The sequence below is a fragment of the Eucalyptus grandis genome, chromosome 7 (assembly GCF_016545825.1).
Source record: "Eucalyptus grandis isolate ANBG69807.140 chromosome 7, ASM1654582v1, whole genome shotgun sequence".
Lineage (NCBI taxonomy): Eukaryota > Viridiplantae > Streptophyta > Magnoliopsida > Myrtales > Myrtaceae > Eucalyptus > Eucalyptus grandis.
The window spans coordinates 23,208,402-23,226,761 of NC_052618.1; the positions used below are offsets into that span (position 1 = coordinate 23,208,402).

General features: G+C 37.4%; 1 protein-coding gene across 3 annotated transcripts; it reads right to left on the minus strand.

The window, feature by feature from the left end:
- Positions 1 to 368: 368 nt before the first annotated feature.
- LOC104453084 (general transcription factor 3C polypeptide 3) lies at positions 369 to 18,070 on the minus strand. 3 transcript variants are annotated; one of them, XM_010067594.3, is made up of 19 exons: positions 17,732 to 18,070; positions 17,064 to 17,432; positions 16,864 to 16,972; positions 16,178 to 16,285; positions 15,367 to 15,548; positions 14,390 to 14,585; positions 12,938 to 13,183; positions 11,534 to 11,677; positions 10,393 to 10,471; positions 9,577 to 9,690; positions 9,322 to 9,488; positions 8,937 to 9,055; positions 7,434 to 7,557; positions 7,262 to 7,345; positions 6,947 to 7,073; positions 4,924 to 5,038; positions 2,221 to 2,411; positions 2,013 to 2,125; positions 369 to 890 (listed from the first exon to the last, which is right to left on the minus strand). In XM_010067594.3, the coding sequence occupies exons 2-19, from the start codon at positions 17,183 to 17,185 to the stop codon at positions 624 to 626; spliced, it is 2,607 nt and encodes an 868-aa protein (XP_010065896.2). In that variant the 5' UTR covers positions 17,186 to 17,432; positions 17,732 to 18,070; the 3' UTR covers positions 369 to 623. The 3 variants fall into 3 exon arrangements, 2 of the variants coding, with proteins under 2 accessions (XP_010065896.2, XP_018733172.2); XM_018877627.2 differs by having other exon boundaries at positions 652 to 890; positions 2,013 to 2,091; XR_005553059.1 differs by having other exon boundaries at positions 821 to 890; positions 2,225 to 2,411.
- Between the last annotated feature and the right edge of the window lie 290 nt (positions 18,071 to 18,360).

Consider the following 18,360-nt stretch of genomic DNA (forward strand, 5'->3'; position numbering starts at 1 on the left):
CGTCAAAGCCAAACTAGATTTTTGCAACGTTTGCGTATCTCAATTGAAGCAATTATAGTTGACTTTTAGATGTTGAGGCATTGGTCATTGACATTATTCGCTTTATTTCGGGAGGCAAATCGACCCGTTTCCTGATTTAGAAGTAAATGGGAAAACCGTTGTGATCATCATCGCAAGAATAATGCAGAAACTTAGAAAATCCATCCATGATATGCTTGGTGACCACTAATCATACTCATGAAGCCAATTGATCTAGGTGATGAATTTCATGCAAGTACATAGAATCATGTCTCGAATTAATATCGAGTACATGTAATCCATGCTTTAGTTTCGTATAATCGCAAAGGCAATTAAGTTGCACGATGAACTGAATTACGCCAAAATACCTTACAATCGAATTCTAATGTCGGATCACAGCTTTTCAATCATATATGATAAGATAGTGTCGTCGACGGATTATAAATTCAAGAGGATATTTCGGAAATATTGAACGAATGATTAATGCAGAACTAATGAACTTTCAGAAACATTAGATAGTTACCAAAACCTACTTTACAGAGCATGACTATACATAAGAGCAACCTGATACTGACATAATTAATCCAGGACATATGCACAGCAAGTCAAAATGAGCAATAGTCTTTCAAGACCTGTCTTGCAAGATCGGAGGCCCCGCTCTTCTTGTAGATCAGATGCAAGTTGTAAGCAGCTTCTCTCCGGAGATCGCAAGAACCAGGCTTCACATTTTCCACATGGAACCGATTCTCGTATGGAAGTTGTGGGAGAGGACAGTCCTTTTCTCGTGTGGCCAGCACCTTCTCGTAATACGAGGCCGCGAGCGTTACTAGCCCGACATGATGAAATGCCCGCGCAATGTTGTACAATGCTTCCTGGACAAAGATCAAAAGTTGATGATTAACAGTGCATTTGATCGGATAAGAGTTGCCCGCACTACGAGTTGCCATTCTGAAACTAAAATTGATTAATCAGACAGGAATAATTTGCAGTAGACCATCCAGCAAACGAGTAATCTCAAATGACAGGTAATGAAGCAAAAGCTTGTAAAGGTTCCACCACATCTTATGCCTTAAAGACTGTCCTTCCTTCCATTCGTCAGCATCTGATTGTAAGCCCCTTTATGTATTTGCTTCAGAATCTTAAGCTCAATTTATTTTATACTTACGATTAACATCTCCTGACCCTAACATAAACCTGCTCAAGATAAATGTCCGATCAAATTCTTAGCTAAATATGAGCACAAGCACCAAAACTTGGAATGACACACATCATCCTTTCCTCCAAGAAATATTAAGTGGAGAGATAGAAATCTTAAAAGCTCCTTAAACATATTTTGGTAGGAGGGATTAGGAAGGAAGCGAAAGGATCCTAAAAAACACAATCTGGTTTGGATGGAAGGGTCAAGAATGAGAGATAGGATTAGAAGAGATTTTGAGGGATCAGTAAAGTCTATCTTTATGTACATCTCAAGTCCCTCCAAATCTGTCCAAATATGGAGGGATTAGGAGAAATTGTTCTATTGATTAATAAACATTTTATTCTTTCTCACTTTGCCCTCGTTTTATATCTGTTTCTATAAACCTGAAAGTATATTTATATCAAATGCATTCTTTTCCCTAGCTAGCATCTAAAATTTTTTATAAATCAATCATTTTCAGATCAGTTTTTTTTCTTTTCTCTCATAGTCATTTGAATCACCTCTTTTCTTTTTTCAATCACCCCTACCAAACATCCAGTTGAGCTACTGTCTATTACCAAGTTAAACTGATTGGAAAACTTTAACGTATTGGAAGGAGTCAGACACCTAAACCAGAATGTGCCTCATATTTTATTTTCATGCACAATTCATCTTTAGAAAAAATATATGTATCTGAACATAATATGCTGTTAGCTATTGATGCAGGTAATATGAATCAACAAATAACAAAAAGGGACTTAATCATTAAAAGGAAAAAAAAAAACCAAAAATCTAAGGATAAAATAGTAAAGAAAACCTGGCTATTTTCACTCTGCTGCAAGTTCTTGAATAGAAATGCCAACCCTTGCGTAATACATTGATGCTTGTTTTGAAGTCTGAAACCAAGCGCCAAGTTAATCAGGGAAGTTCCTGCACAAGAAAAAGGATTGAATGTTGCACGACTGACAAAAGCAACAAGTGTAAAAATTGACATAAAAAGAAAGGCAATCCTTATAGCAAGTTACCAACACAGAGGTTGATTAAGGGACTGTCAGGGAGCAGCTTATAGGCCTTTAGGTATTCCCTTGCAGCATCTTGGTGGTGGCTACTAATCGTAAACTGATGCCCAGCAATAAGAATAGGTGGCACACAATCCGCATGTTTGACACGCAAATTACGCAAAAACTTCGAATATTTTTTATAGTCTTTCTCCATGCTGCAAGATAGAGTGGCATTTATTAAACAATTTGATGAACACTAATCCAAATATAAACCAAAAAGAACAAATATTGTCAGAATCATTGATTAACGCCCATCTTTGACTCGATGCATCTATGGTCCCACAGCATATGCTGAAAGCAAATAGTGCAAAGGTGTGGTAATATGTTCAGATCACAAAGGAGCTCTTAGCTACTATTACAAGAAATCAATGACATGGACACTAAAGAGGTTGAAATCAGGTTGCTAGTTGAGTTGACAATGCAAATGATGTTTCTGCAAGAGGAGATATTCCTGGTGGATGAAACTTCACGAATTTCGAAACCCTAATTTTATTCGTTAGGCAGACAACAAAAGAATACCTTTCCATGGAACAGAAAACCACCAGGAAACCAAATCAAGCAAGACAAAAATAGATGGTGTGGAAAAGGTTAGCGAGGCAGCAAGACGAGGAATGTGACAAAGGACTTCTACTGTTTTGTGCATGAGAAGTTTGAGGGGCGAACTGAAGACCTCCACTTCCCTCCTGCTTTTTGGTTGCAGAGAGACGCAGAAAGAAAAACTTTTCTATAATAGATAAAGGAGCTTTCTTGGTTTCATTAGCCTTTTGATAAGGAGTAATAGGCGCATGAGAATGGATTGGGTGTTGATAGGCTCTTCTCTCTGCAACATTTTTTCTATTCAGTGTGTTCCTAGGTGAACTACCATCTATATATTCATGTTTTGTCCAGGTACTCTGTACAAATGATGGATCTGGATGATCAAGATAAGCACAAAAACACTTTTAACATCCATTTTTTGGTCTGCATTAGAGACTAGTGCAACTTAAATACAATGTTTAAAATAGACAAATCTAACATGATCAACATATTTTGACAAGTTTCCATAAACTTGCATAGGGGTGTTGAGGGGGGCAAAAGAGAATAGTTCAATGGAAACAAACTAATCAAATCCAAATTGAAAAACTCTGCTTTATTAGTCTCTGTTCAGTTCGCCTTTTTCAGAGAAAGGGAACCAATTAAGTTGGTATGGTTTCATCTTTTGACTTTTTTCTTAAATTAAAACCAAACTAACGAACCAAGATATGTGTGATGTTTGTATGTTCAAAAAGTCTATTTCACACGACATAGAAGCAATTCATTTGAACTAATATTTTCTTTTGAATGAAGAAAAAGTTTCAATGAAGAATATTTTGAACTTTTTGGTGGGGGTAAAAGATTACTAGCAAGGATACAGTAGTCCTCATAATTTATATTTTGAGCCTCTTCAAATAAAATAAACATAAAAAGAAAGGTGTTGAATAAATGCTTTGGATCAAAACAAAAATTGAATTATTGGGATGTATTTTGTTTAATTGTCTTAGTTTTTAAACGAGAACAGACCAAATATAACCCCCTAGCAGGCATAGGGGTCCGAACCACGAGGTAGATATCCAGAGACACATTTGCATAGTTGAATTAAAGACAAGTTCCAAAATTGAGCAACATGGGGTGAAGTAATGCATTTATCCACATTCCACTCCTGTTTCCTTTTTTAGTAATAGATCTGATGCAATCAAATCTAATTAAGAGAATTTTCTATGACTAAAATATTTACCTCAAGGACTTCAATTTTAAAAACAGTTCTGCGCTCGACATAGAAATTGGAAAAACTCCTTCCTAATTAATTGGATATCAACAATAGTGAGGGAGTCAACTCAATTTGTCGATATTGCTCATGCCTGTCTAAAACACTGAAGCATGCATAAAACAGGTCCATCCACAATATCTATTTTTCGGTTTTTAAGCAATGGTAGGGAAGCTTCATTAGGTGCAAACAGGACTGGCAAACCCATACATTTAAAGAATGGAGCTCATAGTAATAAAAGTTTTGTTCAAGAACCAAGAGAATTAGGACTGTCCAAAATAGGGGGTACAAATTGGTTTTCCTTTGCAAAACTAATGGGATTATTTGCCCAAAAGTTTTTATCTTATTAGTTCACTATCAATGTGTTATCTACAGTAAGTTACAATGTTGAAACAGAATTTTCTGTAGAATTTTAACATATTTAAAAGATCTTGAAGCATCCAGAAGCAACAAGGTGCCTCTGCATTGCTTCTAATGCTTGAAGGACGCAAAAATGCCATAAAATTTGGCATCAGTGGAAACTATGCCAGATCAAACTTCTTCTATTATAAGATATACTAAAGAAGAATGAAAAGAGGCGTGAATATCACTTCTGGAGCATCAGATGAACAAAAATTACCTTACTTTTCTAATGCTACAAGAAGGCAGAAATCCAATGAGAGCATAACGTTGAGGAAAGTTTCCAGTATCTCCACAAACAAAGGTTCTAATCAAATGATCTATGATGCAGACAAGAGTGATTTTACTGCTTCTTTAGAAATCTTCATAGAGGGTACAGTTTTCAATGCAACATAACACAAAAAGCATGCTTAATAAGAGAGAAAGAGATATAAAGGCATATGTTGAGCAATATGATATGACAGAAGCAACATGTCAACATGTACCTTGAAAGCATCTTGTAAAAGCAATTCCAGGCAACCAGACTGTGGGGATGCTGCTGCACAACTTGCCTTACCCAATCGAATCCCTGTTTTGGGTCTGTGGTGTTGTATGATATTTCTGGATTCAAAAAGAACATAGTCATGAGTAACTCCTCAAACACCATAAAAGTCGTGCATGGTTATGATAATTGCGCAACTAAAATGACTTCCAATGCCGCCAACCAGGTCCTATGTTATCAGCTCTTCTATAAATTGACTTATCCTTGTCTGGATAACATTCACAGGTGTAGGGATGAGGATGTGGGTGTGACGGCACTGTTTCAGAGTTGATCATGCCAAGCTCGTCTTGTTGTAGACTACCCCAATACTAACTATTCACAACAAATACCTCGAAGAAAAAACTAACATAAGCATGATGACCAAATATCTGGGAAGCAATTGTGCTGAGATAATATATTTTGTCAGATAACACATTTTACATCCATAAGCTAAGTCCATGCACCAGCAATCCTGATAAATTAGCAAGTCAGGCACAAGGCATGGACATGTACTCAGATCCGAGTAACATCAATCTATGTCTAAACATAGTTATCAAAGATTAATACTGAAATCTCACACTTTGATCAATTAAAGACTCAGATAGTAAAGTCAATCCATAAAATCCCAAGAGCCCATCCGACTCTACCCCACATTTTGGAGTTTCAACTTTTGTGCTTTCATGTGTTGTGTGCTGTTGCTTTGTTTGATGAACAATAGATAAACAAAATGTAGGAATCACAGTGTGTTTTACAAAAGTGTTCTGGAAGGCTTATCTTGTGCCCCTTTGTTGATTGACTAAGCATAAAAAGAACACTGAATTTTTTATTTTTTTTAAATAGCTGTGAGAGTGACAATATTGAACTGTAAATCACATCTATGACAAAATTGGCTAAACTGCAGGGATTCTATTTTATCAACATCTAACTCTCTTGTCTTGAATATAGTACAACACAATCATCTTTGTTCATAGTGCAATACTATTTGAAGAGAAGAATATATAGCAATATCTTTTACTTTTTGTACAAACACAGATCACCATTATTGAGCGGTAGTGTCCTTTTCATTGGTCATAACTCATGAATCGTTTAAAATTATTTATATATGTTTTTGAACAAATTCTACTTAACCAATATATGCCAATATGAAGCCACATAATTTTACCCTTTAGATACTTCACAAACGTCACCACTAGTTTTAATCTATGATATTCAGAACTTGAATTCATGGTCTTTTTACCTCTAACACCATTTAGTGGTCATGATACTCTGACCTATCAGTGATCCATGCTTAAGAAAGCACACTCACTGTCATGTACACTGATGTTTTGATATATCGGAATCAACAATCAGAATGCTCCACCATAGGACAATAGACATACTCAGACATGATCTACTTTTTAATGAGATAAATCTTACATTGTATTTGGCATAAGAATTTGTAACATAGTGTGAAAAAAAATGCCTTCTAACTGAGCATCTTGCATTTTGGGACTTTAGAATGTTGTGACCCATTAAGATAGAAGCCTACCCTTCATGTATCCAACATTAGACTTCTAACATTCCGCATTCAAGTTCTCATTCCAAGAACAAAGCAATCCACACCACGAATAAATCTTGATCTCCCCCAATCCTATCCATTTCCATAAGACTGAATATGTATAGAACACACCTGAAGTCCCTCCTAACTTTCCATGTCTACTGCACTTAATCTTCTCCATCATAACATCCAGTACAATATAGTTTATTTTACTTAGACACATAACCCTTATAATTCATTATAGACTTATGCTATTTCCATTATTTCCTTTCTCAGGCCTCAGATAGAAAGGAAACTCCCCACTTTGTCTTCTCACATGTCTGAGCAAGTTGGAATATAAACATGTTTTGTGCAGAGGCTCTTCCTAGGAAAAATGAGGTAAAGCTAAATAGTAATTTCTAAAACAGAGTAATCATGTGAAAACAAATATGGTTCCAAGTTCAGGAATTACGTGCTCCAAGTGACCGAAGCTCCTCCTCCTTATCTGAAGGAAGTACATTGTGTGCCAATCTCAAAAAGAGATCAATAATCTCTAGGGCGTCCCAATACCTTTTCAAGGATGCCAAGGCCTTAGACAGCTGTCAAATATTGAATTAAGAAGAATCAGACAGTGTAAGAGGAGAAAGATATTTTACAGCAGCTAGAAAAGCAAATTTTTAATGACCAACAAAGAAATAATAAGTTTTCACAAAGAACTTTCTAGGGAAGTTCAGGAGTAAAATTTTAATGAAAGATAAGCAATGAACTAGAAAATGAAGAAAATCACATCGACTATAAGAAGATGATGCTGCTCATCTTTCCAAATATTCTGCAAGGGGGGTTCTCTCATGGTTTCTTGTGGGCGATCTTCCTACAAAAATGACAAATTAGTTATTAGTTTGCACAAGTGAAGCTACTACATACATCTTTCATGTAAGAACCAATCAAACAGACGCTACCAGTTGATCATCATCTGAATGATCACTGCACCAATCGACTCCTGATGCAACAGCGGCAGCTTTTTTTTCTTCCTTCAGTGTTGCCCTCTTTTGAAGCAATCTTCTGGCTCTAACAGCCTTTGACCTGATTCAAAGTGGTTTACATGAAACGGTGCATCACAGGATTTTGGCAAATGGTAAGACTTTCAACAGAAAAAGTTAGGTGCCACACTTTGACAACAAATCGATTCATTAGTAGAACTAGTTATGCAGTACATGCCCCCCAAGAGAGGGGGGGGGATGGGATCTCCATCAGTAATAGTGAAAATCACAAGGAATTGAGTTATGTCCAACATAAATCTAAGAGGTACTTCACAAAATATCAGCAGCCTTGCAAGGACCTGTTCATCCAGCATGATACTAGCTAGGTGGCTATCAAAGATTAACCACAGCGTGATACAATTTGTGTAGCAATCCACATGTGCAGACCAGTAGGTGACCAACCCTTAGGCCATGGGAATTAGTCCATCATGAGGAATGAGATATGCACGATAGAGCAAATCAAGCAATTGTATTAAATTACATGGGCCCTTTCATCAACAGACAGATGGGCAAATTATGTAGCGATACTGGTATTTTTAGCTTCATTCTTGACACCCAATGAGCATGGTGATATAGCAAAACATTCAGTAAAAAGTTTGAATCCCTTGAAAGTTGCAATCAGAAAGGGGATGCATGTCCAAAACCCACAAATTTTTAACATGAAATACAACAGGGTTGCAGTGCTGGACTATAAAAAACAAGCATGCGACATTTTCTGTGAACTCAGCAGGCAAACTGTTGGTCAAGAAGCAGGTTGGCAATCAAATTGGTTCAGTCATTTGATCAGTGGGACCCAAACTATATACCCCGAATCAAATTCTCCCATAACTTCACAGATTTTTCTGTATCTGAGAGTTCCGATAGAAGACATGACCCAGACTAGCAGCTCGAACAGTCCAAAGCAGTATAATAGAACAGTGCAGCATACCAAGCCCAGGATTTATGTAATCCCAGCATCCAACACAGACACAAGATCAAAAGCCAGCATGAGTATGGGTCATTTGGAGTGCTGCACTTGTCAATCTTAGATCAGTTCTTAATTAATTTCAATCGTCAGCAATTCCCAAACTTCATGAACCAATCTAGTGCTAATTACAGATAATGAATGCAGTAAGTATCACCAGTACTTTGGGCATCATTTGAACATAACATTTCTTTCCATCATCTGGTTTACAATTGATCATCTCCCATTCTGCTATTGTCTATGAGTAGGACAATCAAAGCCTGTAACCAGGCTTAACAGTCACATGCCAATGCCATGAACAAAAAGTTAAATGCCTAAGAATGATAGTTGAGACTATATAGCACTCAGAGATATCACTATCAGAGATATTAAACAATCAATTTTCGAGATGGATGGCCCAAATGAAACTTGTACATAATAACTAAAGTAATACTTGAAAGATAGGTATTTATACTCACAGTTCTGAGCTGGAAGCAAGTGGCCGGAAGCCGGAAAATACGTTATCATTCTGCTGATCATCCAGAATTTTGGCTCTTTCAAAGAGAACTCTTCTCGGGATTCTTTTTTTTGTTTTAACCTTCCTTGGCAACATTTATTTGAAAGGGAAAAGGGCAATGCAATAAGCAATACACTCTAACATGAAAGGTCACCAGCGCTTCACACGCACCAATTAAATATGTGAAAGAAAAAAAAAAAGGGACAAAGCAAATTGGTGAAGAGAGGCAGAAAAATATAATAGATTTCATTTGTAAAGAAAATATACAAAAAATATGACAGTTCATAAGAAAGTGGCGATTAATATTGTTGATCCAACATCAAGGAGAAAAGATCCCCTAGTATTACCTTCTGCCGAAGAGTTTCGATATAAAGTGACTCGTGAACCAGAGGTAAGATTGCATCAACAAAGTCCTTAATCATTCCTTTTGCTCTATATATGCTGCAAAGCTTTAGCCTCACTTTTCCATCATCCCACCATGGTCTATGATTATCAGAATCCACATCCCCTGAGCCTACAGATGAATAAAAACATTACCAAAGACTATTTAATGTAAGACCAAACCACCACAATGAACACAACAATCACCAATTGATTGATACCTGAATTTTCAGGAGGAGATAGCAGTGAAATGGTCTCATCTACTCTATCATCTTCAAGGAGCAGTGAAGCTAATGTTAGGCGGGCACCAACATTGTCCTCAAGTAGATGCAAACCTGAACTGGCACATGAATCAGTTGCAGAACAACACATTTGTTTCAATCATGCAGACATGGCAGATGTTGGCATGTTAACCACTAAGCACTGTAGAATTACGAAGTCCACATTATCAATTGGATTTCTTTGAATAATATGTACAGCAAACCTACATTGACAAACATGTGACTCAAAACTCCAATCCAACTCATTCCTCTCCTTTGTAAAACCTCAAAAATTTCTCTAAATGATATGTAACTAATTATGGATTACTGAGGACTAATATCTCCGGGAGAAAAAAACTACCCTCATGAAATACTCACTTAAGGAATAAGCTCACTGAAAACCAGCTTAATTGAACATTGCAAAAGAAATAATATTCCACAACCTGTTCCATAAGCAAAACAACTTTACTTCCATTGTGCGCCACCAAAGTGTATGTACTTGTTTGTCCTTTATTTCTATGTTATTACAAATCAACAATATAGCATCAAAATCAATTATGCTTTTTTTTTTTTTTTTTGTGACCCAAGAACTCCCGTACAGCCGACAGCCGGCAAGGTAAACCTGGAGTGGTGCTAGCGTAGGACCCACCACAACGGCACTGCGCTTAAGACCACTAGTGATGACGCTGGAATTCGAACTGCCTCCCTTTCATGAGAGGGAAGGAGCTCAAACCAACGCCGCCACCACATGGGGTGGTAAAATCAATTATGTTTTACCTCTATAGAAAGCAGAAATTGCATTTGCCCTCATTTTCAATGCTTGATAACACTGAGCAATCTTCAGATGGTAAGATCCCTGAGAGAGAGGTAGAGGAGAAAATCACAACTATAAGAAGTGTACGGTATTAAGCAATCAATAGGCAACAAAGACATATCATAATGTGAAGACAACGAAAGACAATCATTGACCACCGTCATTTTGTGCAGTTCACTCAGTCAAGTAACGATAAAGAAATGGTATTATATACTTCAAAGAGATGACAATATCAGAAACACACGACTAAGTCTAGATCACTTCTAAGGCATCCAACGGAATACAGAGAACCTCCACAAATAATGTGATAGGGACCCAATGGGTATAAAAGAGCACAAGCTCTAACTCCAAAATTTACAAATGCAGTGAGTAAAAATAGTTTTGAGGGTAATCCTCTCCACCCATACCAACTCTACATCGTTATACATGGTTACTTTCAAGATAACTTATGAAATATGAGCAAACATATATTAAATGAACATGATTTTATTTTAAATTAATACTTCACTGAGATGTTCAACTAAATCACACTGATTTAGTGCCAAAAGGCAATGAACAGAAAAGCTTAAAACGATACTCTTCAACTCTCTCTACCACAACCATTAAGTTTTGCTCTGGTGAATTTCTAATGCTTCTTTCCCTATCTTCCTGTCAACTCATCTTGCATTAAACTTTAAACCATTACACCAAAATACTGGATGCAGTGACCTTCTCCCCTACTTTAGGACTTGGGATGAGAGAGATGATGAGGGCAGCTTTTACAGTTCTTTGCTGAATTTTTTGCAAAGTTAGCTTTTTACAGTACATATAATGGTGTCTGAATTTGCCAGACAAAATTGAAACAAGGCACTGTAGTCAATCTGTGGAAACGGACATTTTTTCTGGTTCCAAGTATCTAAAGAGATATTGTTCATTGGGCAGGTCTCTACCCACAGCAGAACCACATATGCATAGTCACTTAAAGAAGTAGTCTATAGAGGGGAAGAGAACAATATCCATGATTCAGAAAAACTAAAAATGGGCCTCCAAAGAAGCATAGGACTAAAAACATTCTGTGATACTTTTGTCAAAAAGAGAACTAAAAAAAGGACCAGTTTTCCTTACGCTATTCTCTAAATTTCCCTCCAGCATCTGATAAAACTTTAATGCGCAGTCAAAATGCTCAAGACTCATATAGGTATCTGCTATTTCAGTAATCAGGTCTGCACAGTCACATAAGCTCGCCTTCTGCAAAAAGCTGAAGAGAGTCTGCAAAACATTGAAAGTACCAACAATCATTAGTAATACAGAAATACCCATATAAGCACACAACCATAGTCCACTGGCCTAATCCAAACGTAAAAAATAGAATGTGAAGCAGGATTAATCTCCAAACTGCTGAAACTAATTAACATTTAGAAAGAAAAAATAAGTAGAGTAAGCAAGTAAAACCAATGCCACAGAAAAATGGTAAGATGGGCAAAACTGAAAGACTTGAGGAAACAAACTGTTGCTCCTTTCTGAGGATTAGAATCGGAGATCATTTAGAAATGCTCGGCTACAAAGGACCACTGATGCTGTCCACAAGTTATTAATCACCAACAAATCTGCAAATGCAATATGCCCTAAATTGCTACAGTAAGAGTCCCTAAGTAAGTCTTCTTATAGTCAGTCCACCCTTCCGCAAAGGACTACAAACATTGTGCCCACAGAAACCTGGTACTAGAAAGAAACCAACAGGTATACTGCTCAGATAGAAAGCAAATTTTCACACTACAAAGAGAACCACGAATCCACTTCTTCCATTCTCACCCAAAACCAAGGATATCCAGTATAAAACTCTGATAAACATGCTCAGAAGATCTTCCAATTATTGATTTAGACTAGTACTCACTAGCAAACCCATTAGCAATCAAAACGGCACCCAAAATGTGTCTTTGGTTTATTAATGCATTGTGATATAGGGAAGAAACATCTATGCCTTGACCTACTACAGCCTATTTGCCAAAACCGATGTGATCAGCTTGTATATGCCACCCCACTAAACTAATGAATCTAAAAATTTCAAATCGCAGCAAGTGCGGCCTTGGATATTAATGCAGTCAAGAAGCAGTGGAACTTGTTCCCCAAAGTACAAAAATGACAGCATCCAATCCATCATCTTTGAGCACCCTTCATCAGGCTTATATCAGACCAAATTTAAATCCATTAGGTCCAAGGATGTTTGAATACTGCAAACAACAGCGTCAACATGCCCCAAGAATAACTCAATTATATGGTGGAAGCGCAAGTCAAAAAGGCAGTGGAATGGACAAAGCCTGAGAGAACTTGAATATTTGAATATCATAGACGACACAGTATTAGAACAAGCACAATGATAACATTTTATCAACACAGGCCTTTGGCATTAATGTAAGCAGGAAATGAGCATCTGTTGTAGAGAAAGCAACCCCCGCAATTGTAATAGGATTACCAAAAGATAGACAAGAAAATTAGCAAAAAAAAAAAAAAAAGCAATAGCCATTGTACCTCTGCCTTCTCTGAATTTCCGAGATGAAGATGACAAATTCCTTCTTTCACAACCAAATTTGCAGGGAGTGGCTTTTTCTGGCTGTGAGAATGAAAAAGCTGAATAGCTTTATCATATGCATTATTTTCCATGTATATCGTGGCTAGCAGATCAACCACGCTCAAATCAGCTTCAGATGGATAACTGTTTACATATTCAACCAAAATGCTGATAGCATGCTCAAGCTGGCCACATCTAAGGTACAACTGAAAAGTAAAGTAACAAACTGTTACATTTCCAGAAAGAACATATGTCTACATAAGAACAATGTTCCCCAAAAGCACAACCTCACGGAATATTAGCGAGACACCATGTCCATAACAGATTTTATAGAAGGCATAAAATAAACAAAAGTTGATAAATAATTATTCATCGTAATTGTAATCATATAGGGAGTGACACTATCTGACCCTTACTTCATCTTGTAATCTATGGCCATTGTCCCACCATAAATTTGCTCAAAAATCAACAATTTGGTCAAGACTTATTTGGTGACCAAATTAAAGCTTAAACAAAAGTGTTCATAAACACTGTCTAGATATTTGTCTAAAGAAAATAGAATGCTTTCTAGGAAGAAGACTCAACGTCAGCAGTGACTCTCAATGGAAAGGAACAAGATGGTCATTGACCAACAAACTCTCATCACCTGGGAAACACTAGCAAGTAACTATATCTAATGCAAATGCTATTCCAAGCTTCAAGAAACAACCAGATAGTGAGAGAAAAACCTACTAGGAGACCTCTTCAATTATAACATCTGATATTAAATTCATGAGTAAAGGAAATCAGCACAATGTGAAGCAAAATGTACAGAAAACTAGATCCCCACTCTAATCGAACCATACATATATCCCAGAAACAGTTTCCTTATGTGATGGTTGTACCAAAAACTTTTTGAGTTTAGTCTTCACCACGAACTAACCTCCTCAATGAAATGATGGAAAGTTTAGATCCTGGACCAACTATTGCAAACATCAGACTTGCATATCGTGCAACTCGCGCAACTCTGCATGATATTTTGAAAAGTACCTTACACATACAACCTATCCTCACCCTCGAGTAGAAAGTCGCAATTGCCCTTGAATTAACAAGATATAAGTTTTCTACTCCAACCTGCACAAGATGCATGCCCTAGATGCACACCAATGCACAAACTAACCATCCATCACCATGTAAATACAGCCCAGGAAGCCTGACTTTCATAAAGTACATAAACCATCAAATTAGCACCAGAAAGTAAAAACAACCCATACAAATTAACCAAACAAAATCAAAGCCCAAAAGATAGATACTAAAATACCTATTATTTTAATAACCGACAAGGGTTCATTTCAATTAACGAGTCTATTTCCAAGCACATGAATCAAGAATTTATCTTATGAGAAATGTCTCATCTGAGACAAGTTAGAAACCTTTGCCCCAGTCTGGAGAGCTTCAACATCCTCAGGACATATCTTTTGTATCTGTTCAAACAACTCCGCAGCCTTTAGATAATCTCCAAGGTTTGAATGCAGTGATGCTTGGTGAAACAGTAGAGAAACATCTTTTGGGTCTGCTGTGATGGCTTTAGAGAGGCAATACCTTGCCTGACCATTGTTACCTTGTTCTCTGTGTACAGAAGAGCAGGAAATCAATAACACCACAATTAAAGCAAAACATTACCACAGAGACTCTAAAGGCACACAGATTTATAGATAACAGAGGTCGATTGTTCTCAAAGTCACTAGGTACATGAGGCGTCAAATCAAATCACGTCATAAGCACTTTCACGACATACATCAAAATTTGATGCCAAGAAAAAAATTGTATTCAGCCTTTCAGAAAGACAATATTTTCACCTGGTTGACTTCTCACCAATGGCTGCACTAGTCAAGCCAACACCATTGTGTTCACTTTAACCACCCCTTCCACCGCATTACTTACCTCCAAGGTAAAACATTCCCCTACCAATCTTTTGAATCCCCGAGCTTGGAAAGATTGCCACTCCAATAATTAATTGTGTTTTTGCTGGCCTTTAATTTATTGCATTGTTTTTAGTTTTAACACTAGATATGAAACCTTTTTTTCTTCTTCTTCTTGTTTTTTTTTTTTTTGGGGGGGGTTTCGACACCCAAAATCTTCAAAAGCTTATAAATACCAGCATGCAAAGTTACCTCAAATTTTAATAATCTTTTACAAATCAATATATTATCTTTGTTTTGAAAGGAAACTCAAATGTTGCCCATAAGGCCTTGTTAGTCTAAAAATAGTTAAGTCTAAGTATCCATCCCAGCATCAGCAAAGAACTTCAACAGATGCAACAGATGTACTCATATACATAATTATACTGACCAGGTACAAGCCCTACTATGCAATGAATTGATGAAAATAGTGATGACCAAAAGCTTACAAGGACCGGGTGAAGAGACGCTTCCACATTGAAGAATCTTTTGGCTTAAGATGTGCAGCAATCATGTAAAAGTCCACTGCTTTTTTGTCATTGCCAAGATCATCATAAATCCTTCCTAATGTATCATATGGATCAGGCAAATTTGGTGCTAGCCTGACCACTTGACTCGATATTGATATGCCCTGAAATTTTGAAAAAAGAAAACAAGCCAAATAAGTATGTTGATTAAATCAATCTGCTGAACCATAAGGCTGCAACCATCCTACAAAAGATAGAACATGTCCTCACCCACATAATGTATGCAAAAGATGAAAAATAGAATGTAGAAAAGGTCCAGCAGTAAACAACTTTAGCTTACATAAAATACGAGCAGAAATCTCAAAAGTGGTTACCTGATGACATACTCTATGTTAAAGGACCAAAAGACTAATTGACTCAACTTTACAGAGAACCAAAGGAGACATGACATAATTTTCCCTACAAACTTTTAAGAAAGATCAAAGGAATTAATTAAAATAAAGCTGGAGAGAGTTCAATGTACTTTTGTAATTTGAGACTTGCAGAAGTCAAATAAGCTTGAAAAGAAGATTAGCAATATTATTGTAAAACCTGGCAGCTAAAGAGACTTATGAACAAATTCAACACGCGTGCAGACAGGGCATCAACAATTGGATATATTTCCTTAACAGATTATTGCATAAAATCCTACAAAATGTCCATCAAAAGATAGTTGCTCCGATCAATAGTAAAATGCCATGACCTTCACAGGATTTTATGAGCAGATAATAAAAGGATTCTCTCTAGAACTTACCTCATCATAATTACCACGGGCATAGTGAAGAGTTGCATCACCGAGCATTCGTGTGATTTCCGAACTAAGCTTATTTCTTGACCCTTTTCTCCTACCCCTCTTCTTAGTCTGCATGACAATAAAAACAAATTACATACACCAATCTCTTTATTATCCACAGTAGTACTGCCTCGATGACCCTCAACTCTGGGTAGTTGAACATTCTTACTAGAGCTTCAGCAAGATACATCATTTGGTTGCAGCCATATGAGAAGTAGCCACTAGAGGCAAATGCAACCATTCCAGCATAAGAATATCAATATTGACTACAATAATGATAATACCATCTATCATGTCCCTCAAAAAACAAGATACAATATGCAATTCCTCAAAGATACATTCCATTATGGACTAAGTCAAAACACACAATCCCTATTTCACCAAAAAAAAACAACGATAAACTCAATAATCAGAAACACCACAATTGCATCAGTGTTAGACTACACATATAGGACCTCCCCAAAGATTAAGCACCAACTGGATGCTAGCATAATATCTCCCCACTCTCAAAATTCACTGAAAATTCTTCTACCTATTATTGATCCCATTTCATCTAAATTTAAATAAGCTCCAGTGTGCATTTGCTTTTACATGAATTAGATTTAAATTTTCACTAATTCAATGTCAATTCCAGTGATAAACCCAACCTTTTTTGATTTTCTACGCGAACCATAGTTCATTGCTTCCATAATCTCCTCAAAGGTCGCTCCGGGATTGTCCTCCACCCGAGCCTTCTTCGCACATCTTTCCAAAACACTGCACAAGAAGGAAGACAGTCAGTAACATAAGCACAAATCATGGCAAAACTCAGTAACATCCAGCCCAAACAAAATGAAAATCTCCATACATTTGAGAGCTATCCAGGCCTTTCCGTTTCTTCTCGGCCAATGCTTCATACTCAAGGCGCTCAAATTGCTGGTAAGGTTGGAGTCCAGAATCATCGTCTTTCGTGAAATCTAGTGGGTCCATTCCACTTCCAAATTGGAAAACATATCACCATCACCATCACCATCACCATCGCCATCATAATCGTCATCATCTTCTTCTTCTTCTCCCCCCTCCTCCTCCTCTTCCTGCAACCCCTCCCCTTCTTCATGCTTTTCTTCTTCAGTCAGTACTGGTACTCCTACTGTGGCCTGACCATCTTCGACCTCCACACTGACCGCACCCTCATCTTCCATAGAAGTCACCAAAATCCCCTCACTAACCATCTTGACTGTATAAAACAATCCAAAGAGAAACATAATCACATCAACAGAATCCCCAAAAACAAGGCCTAATATCAACACATACAACAACAACAAAAAGAGAAAAAGAAAAAACTAATCTTTACTGTGAATTTCAATTTCAGCACCACCCACTAAATTCCTTAACTAAAATACTCGTTTACATTCAAACCCAGTGCCACCGACCGTTTACAATGAAGATTAGTCTGCTTATGCAAGTGGCCAGCTTACACCACCAAACATTCAATAATCACTGTCGGACGATTACAGGGGCGGGAGAGGGACTCACACTGAAGGTGCCCGGAGCTTAGAGGGACGGGCCCGCCGCCGTTCGACCCCGGCGCCGGCTACGAACGCCGGTTTTGCGCGGAAGTCGAGAGATTTTCGGAGGAAAAAACCGAAAAAAGATCGGACCCAGTAGCGAGCTCGGTTTGGGATGATTTGGCGACCGATTCTGATGAGTCCCTCGTGGCCGGCCGGAGCGCCGCCGGGTCGTCCGTCGTCGCCGCCGCCGCTGCCGCTCGCCGGCGGGGTTTTAGGCGGAGCAGCTGGCGGTTGGGTGGCGAAAACAGGAAAGCGGAAAATCGAAGGAGAGAGAAGGAGGGAAAGTGAAAAGGGGAAAAACCAGAAATTGGCAACCTCTGTTTCTTTTTTGTATAAAAAATAGCTTTTGCTTTTTATTTTATTTTCTAAATTTTATGCCGCCTGTAATTTTTATTTTTTTTCAAGTGCCGCATGTAATTTGGCTTTTAGGTAGCATTTCATTAATATGTAAATTTATATATGATTGTTTGGTGACCTTTTAGTTAATCGCATAATTTCTACACCCTCTTTTTTTCTTATCAATTTATCAACATAGATATACAAATTTATCATGTTCCACGCCTCTAATAAATTCTCTTATTCACTTTTTTTTTT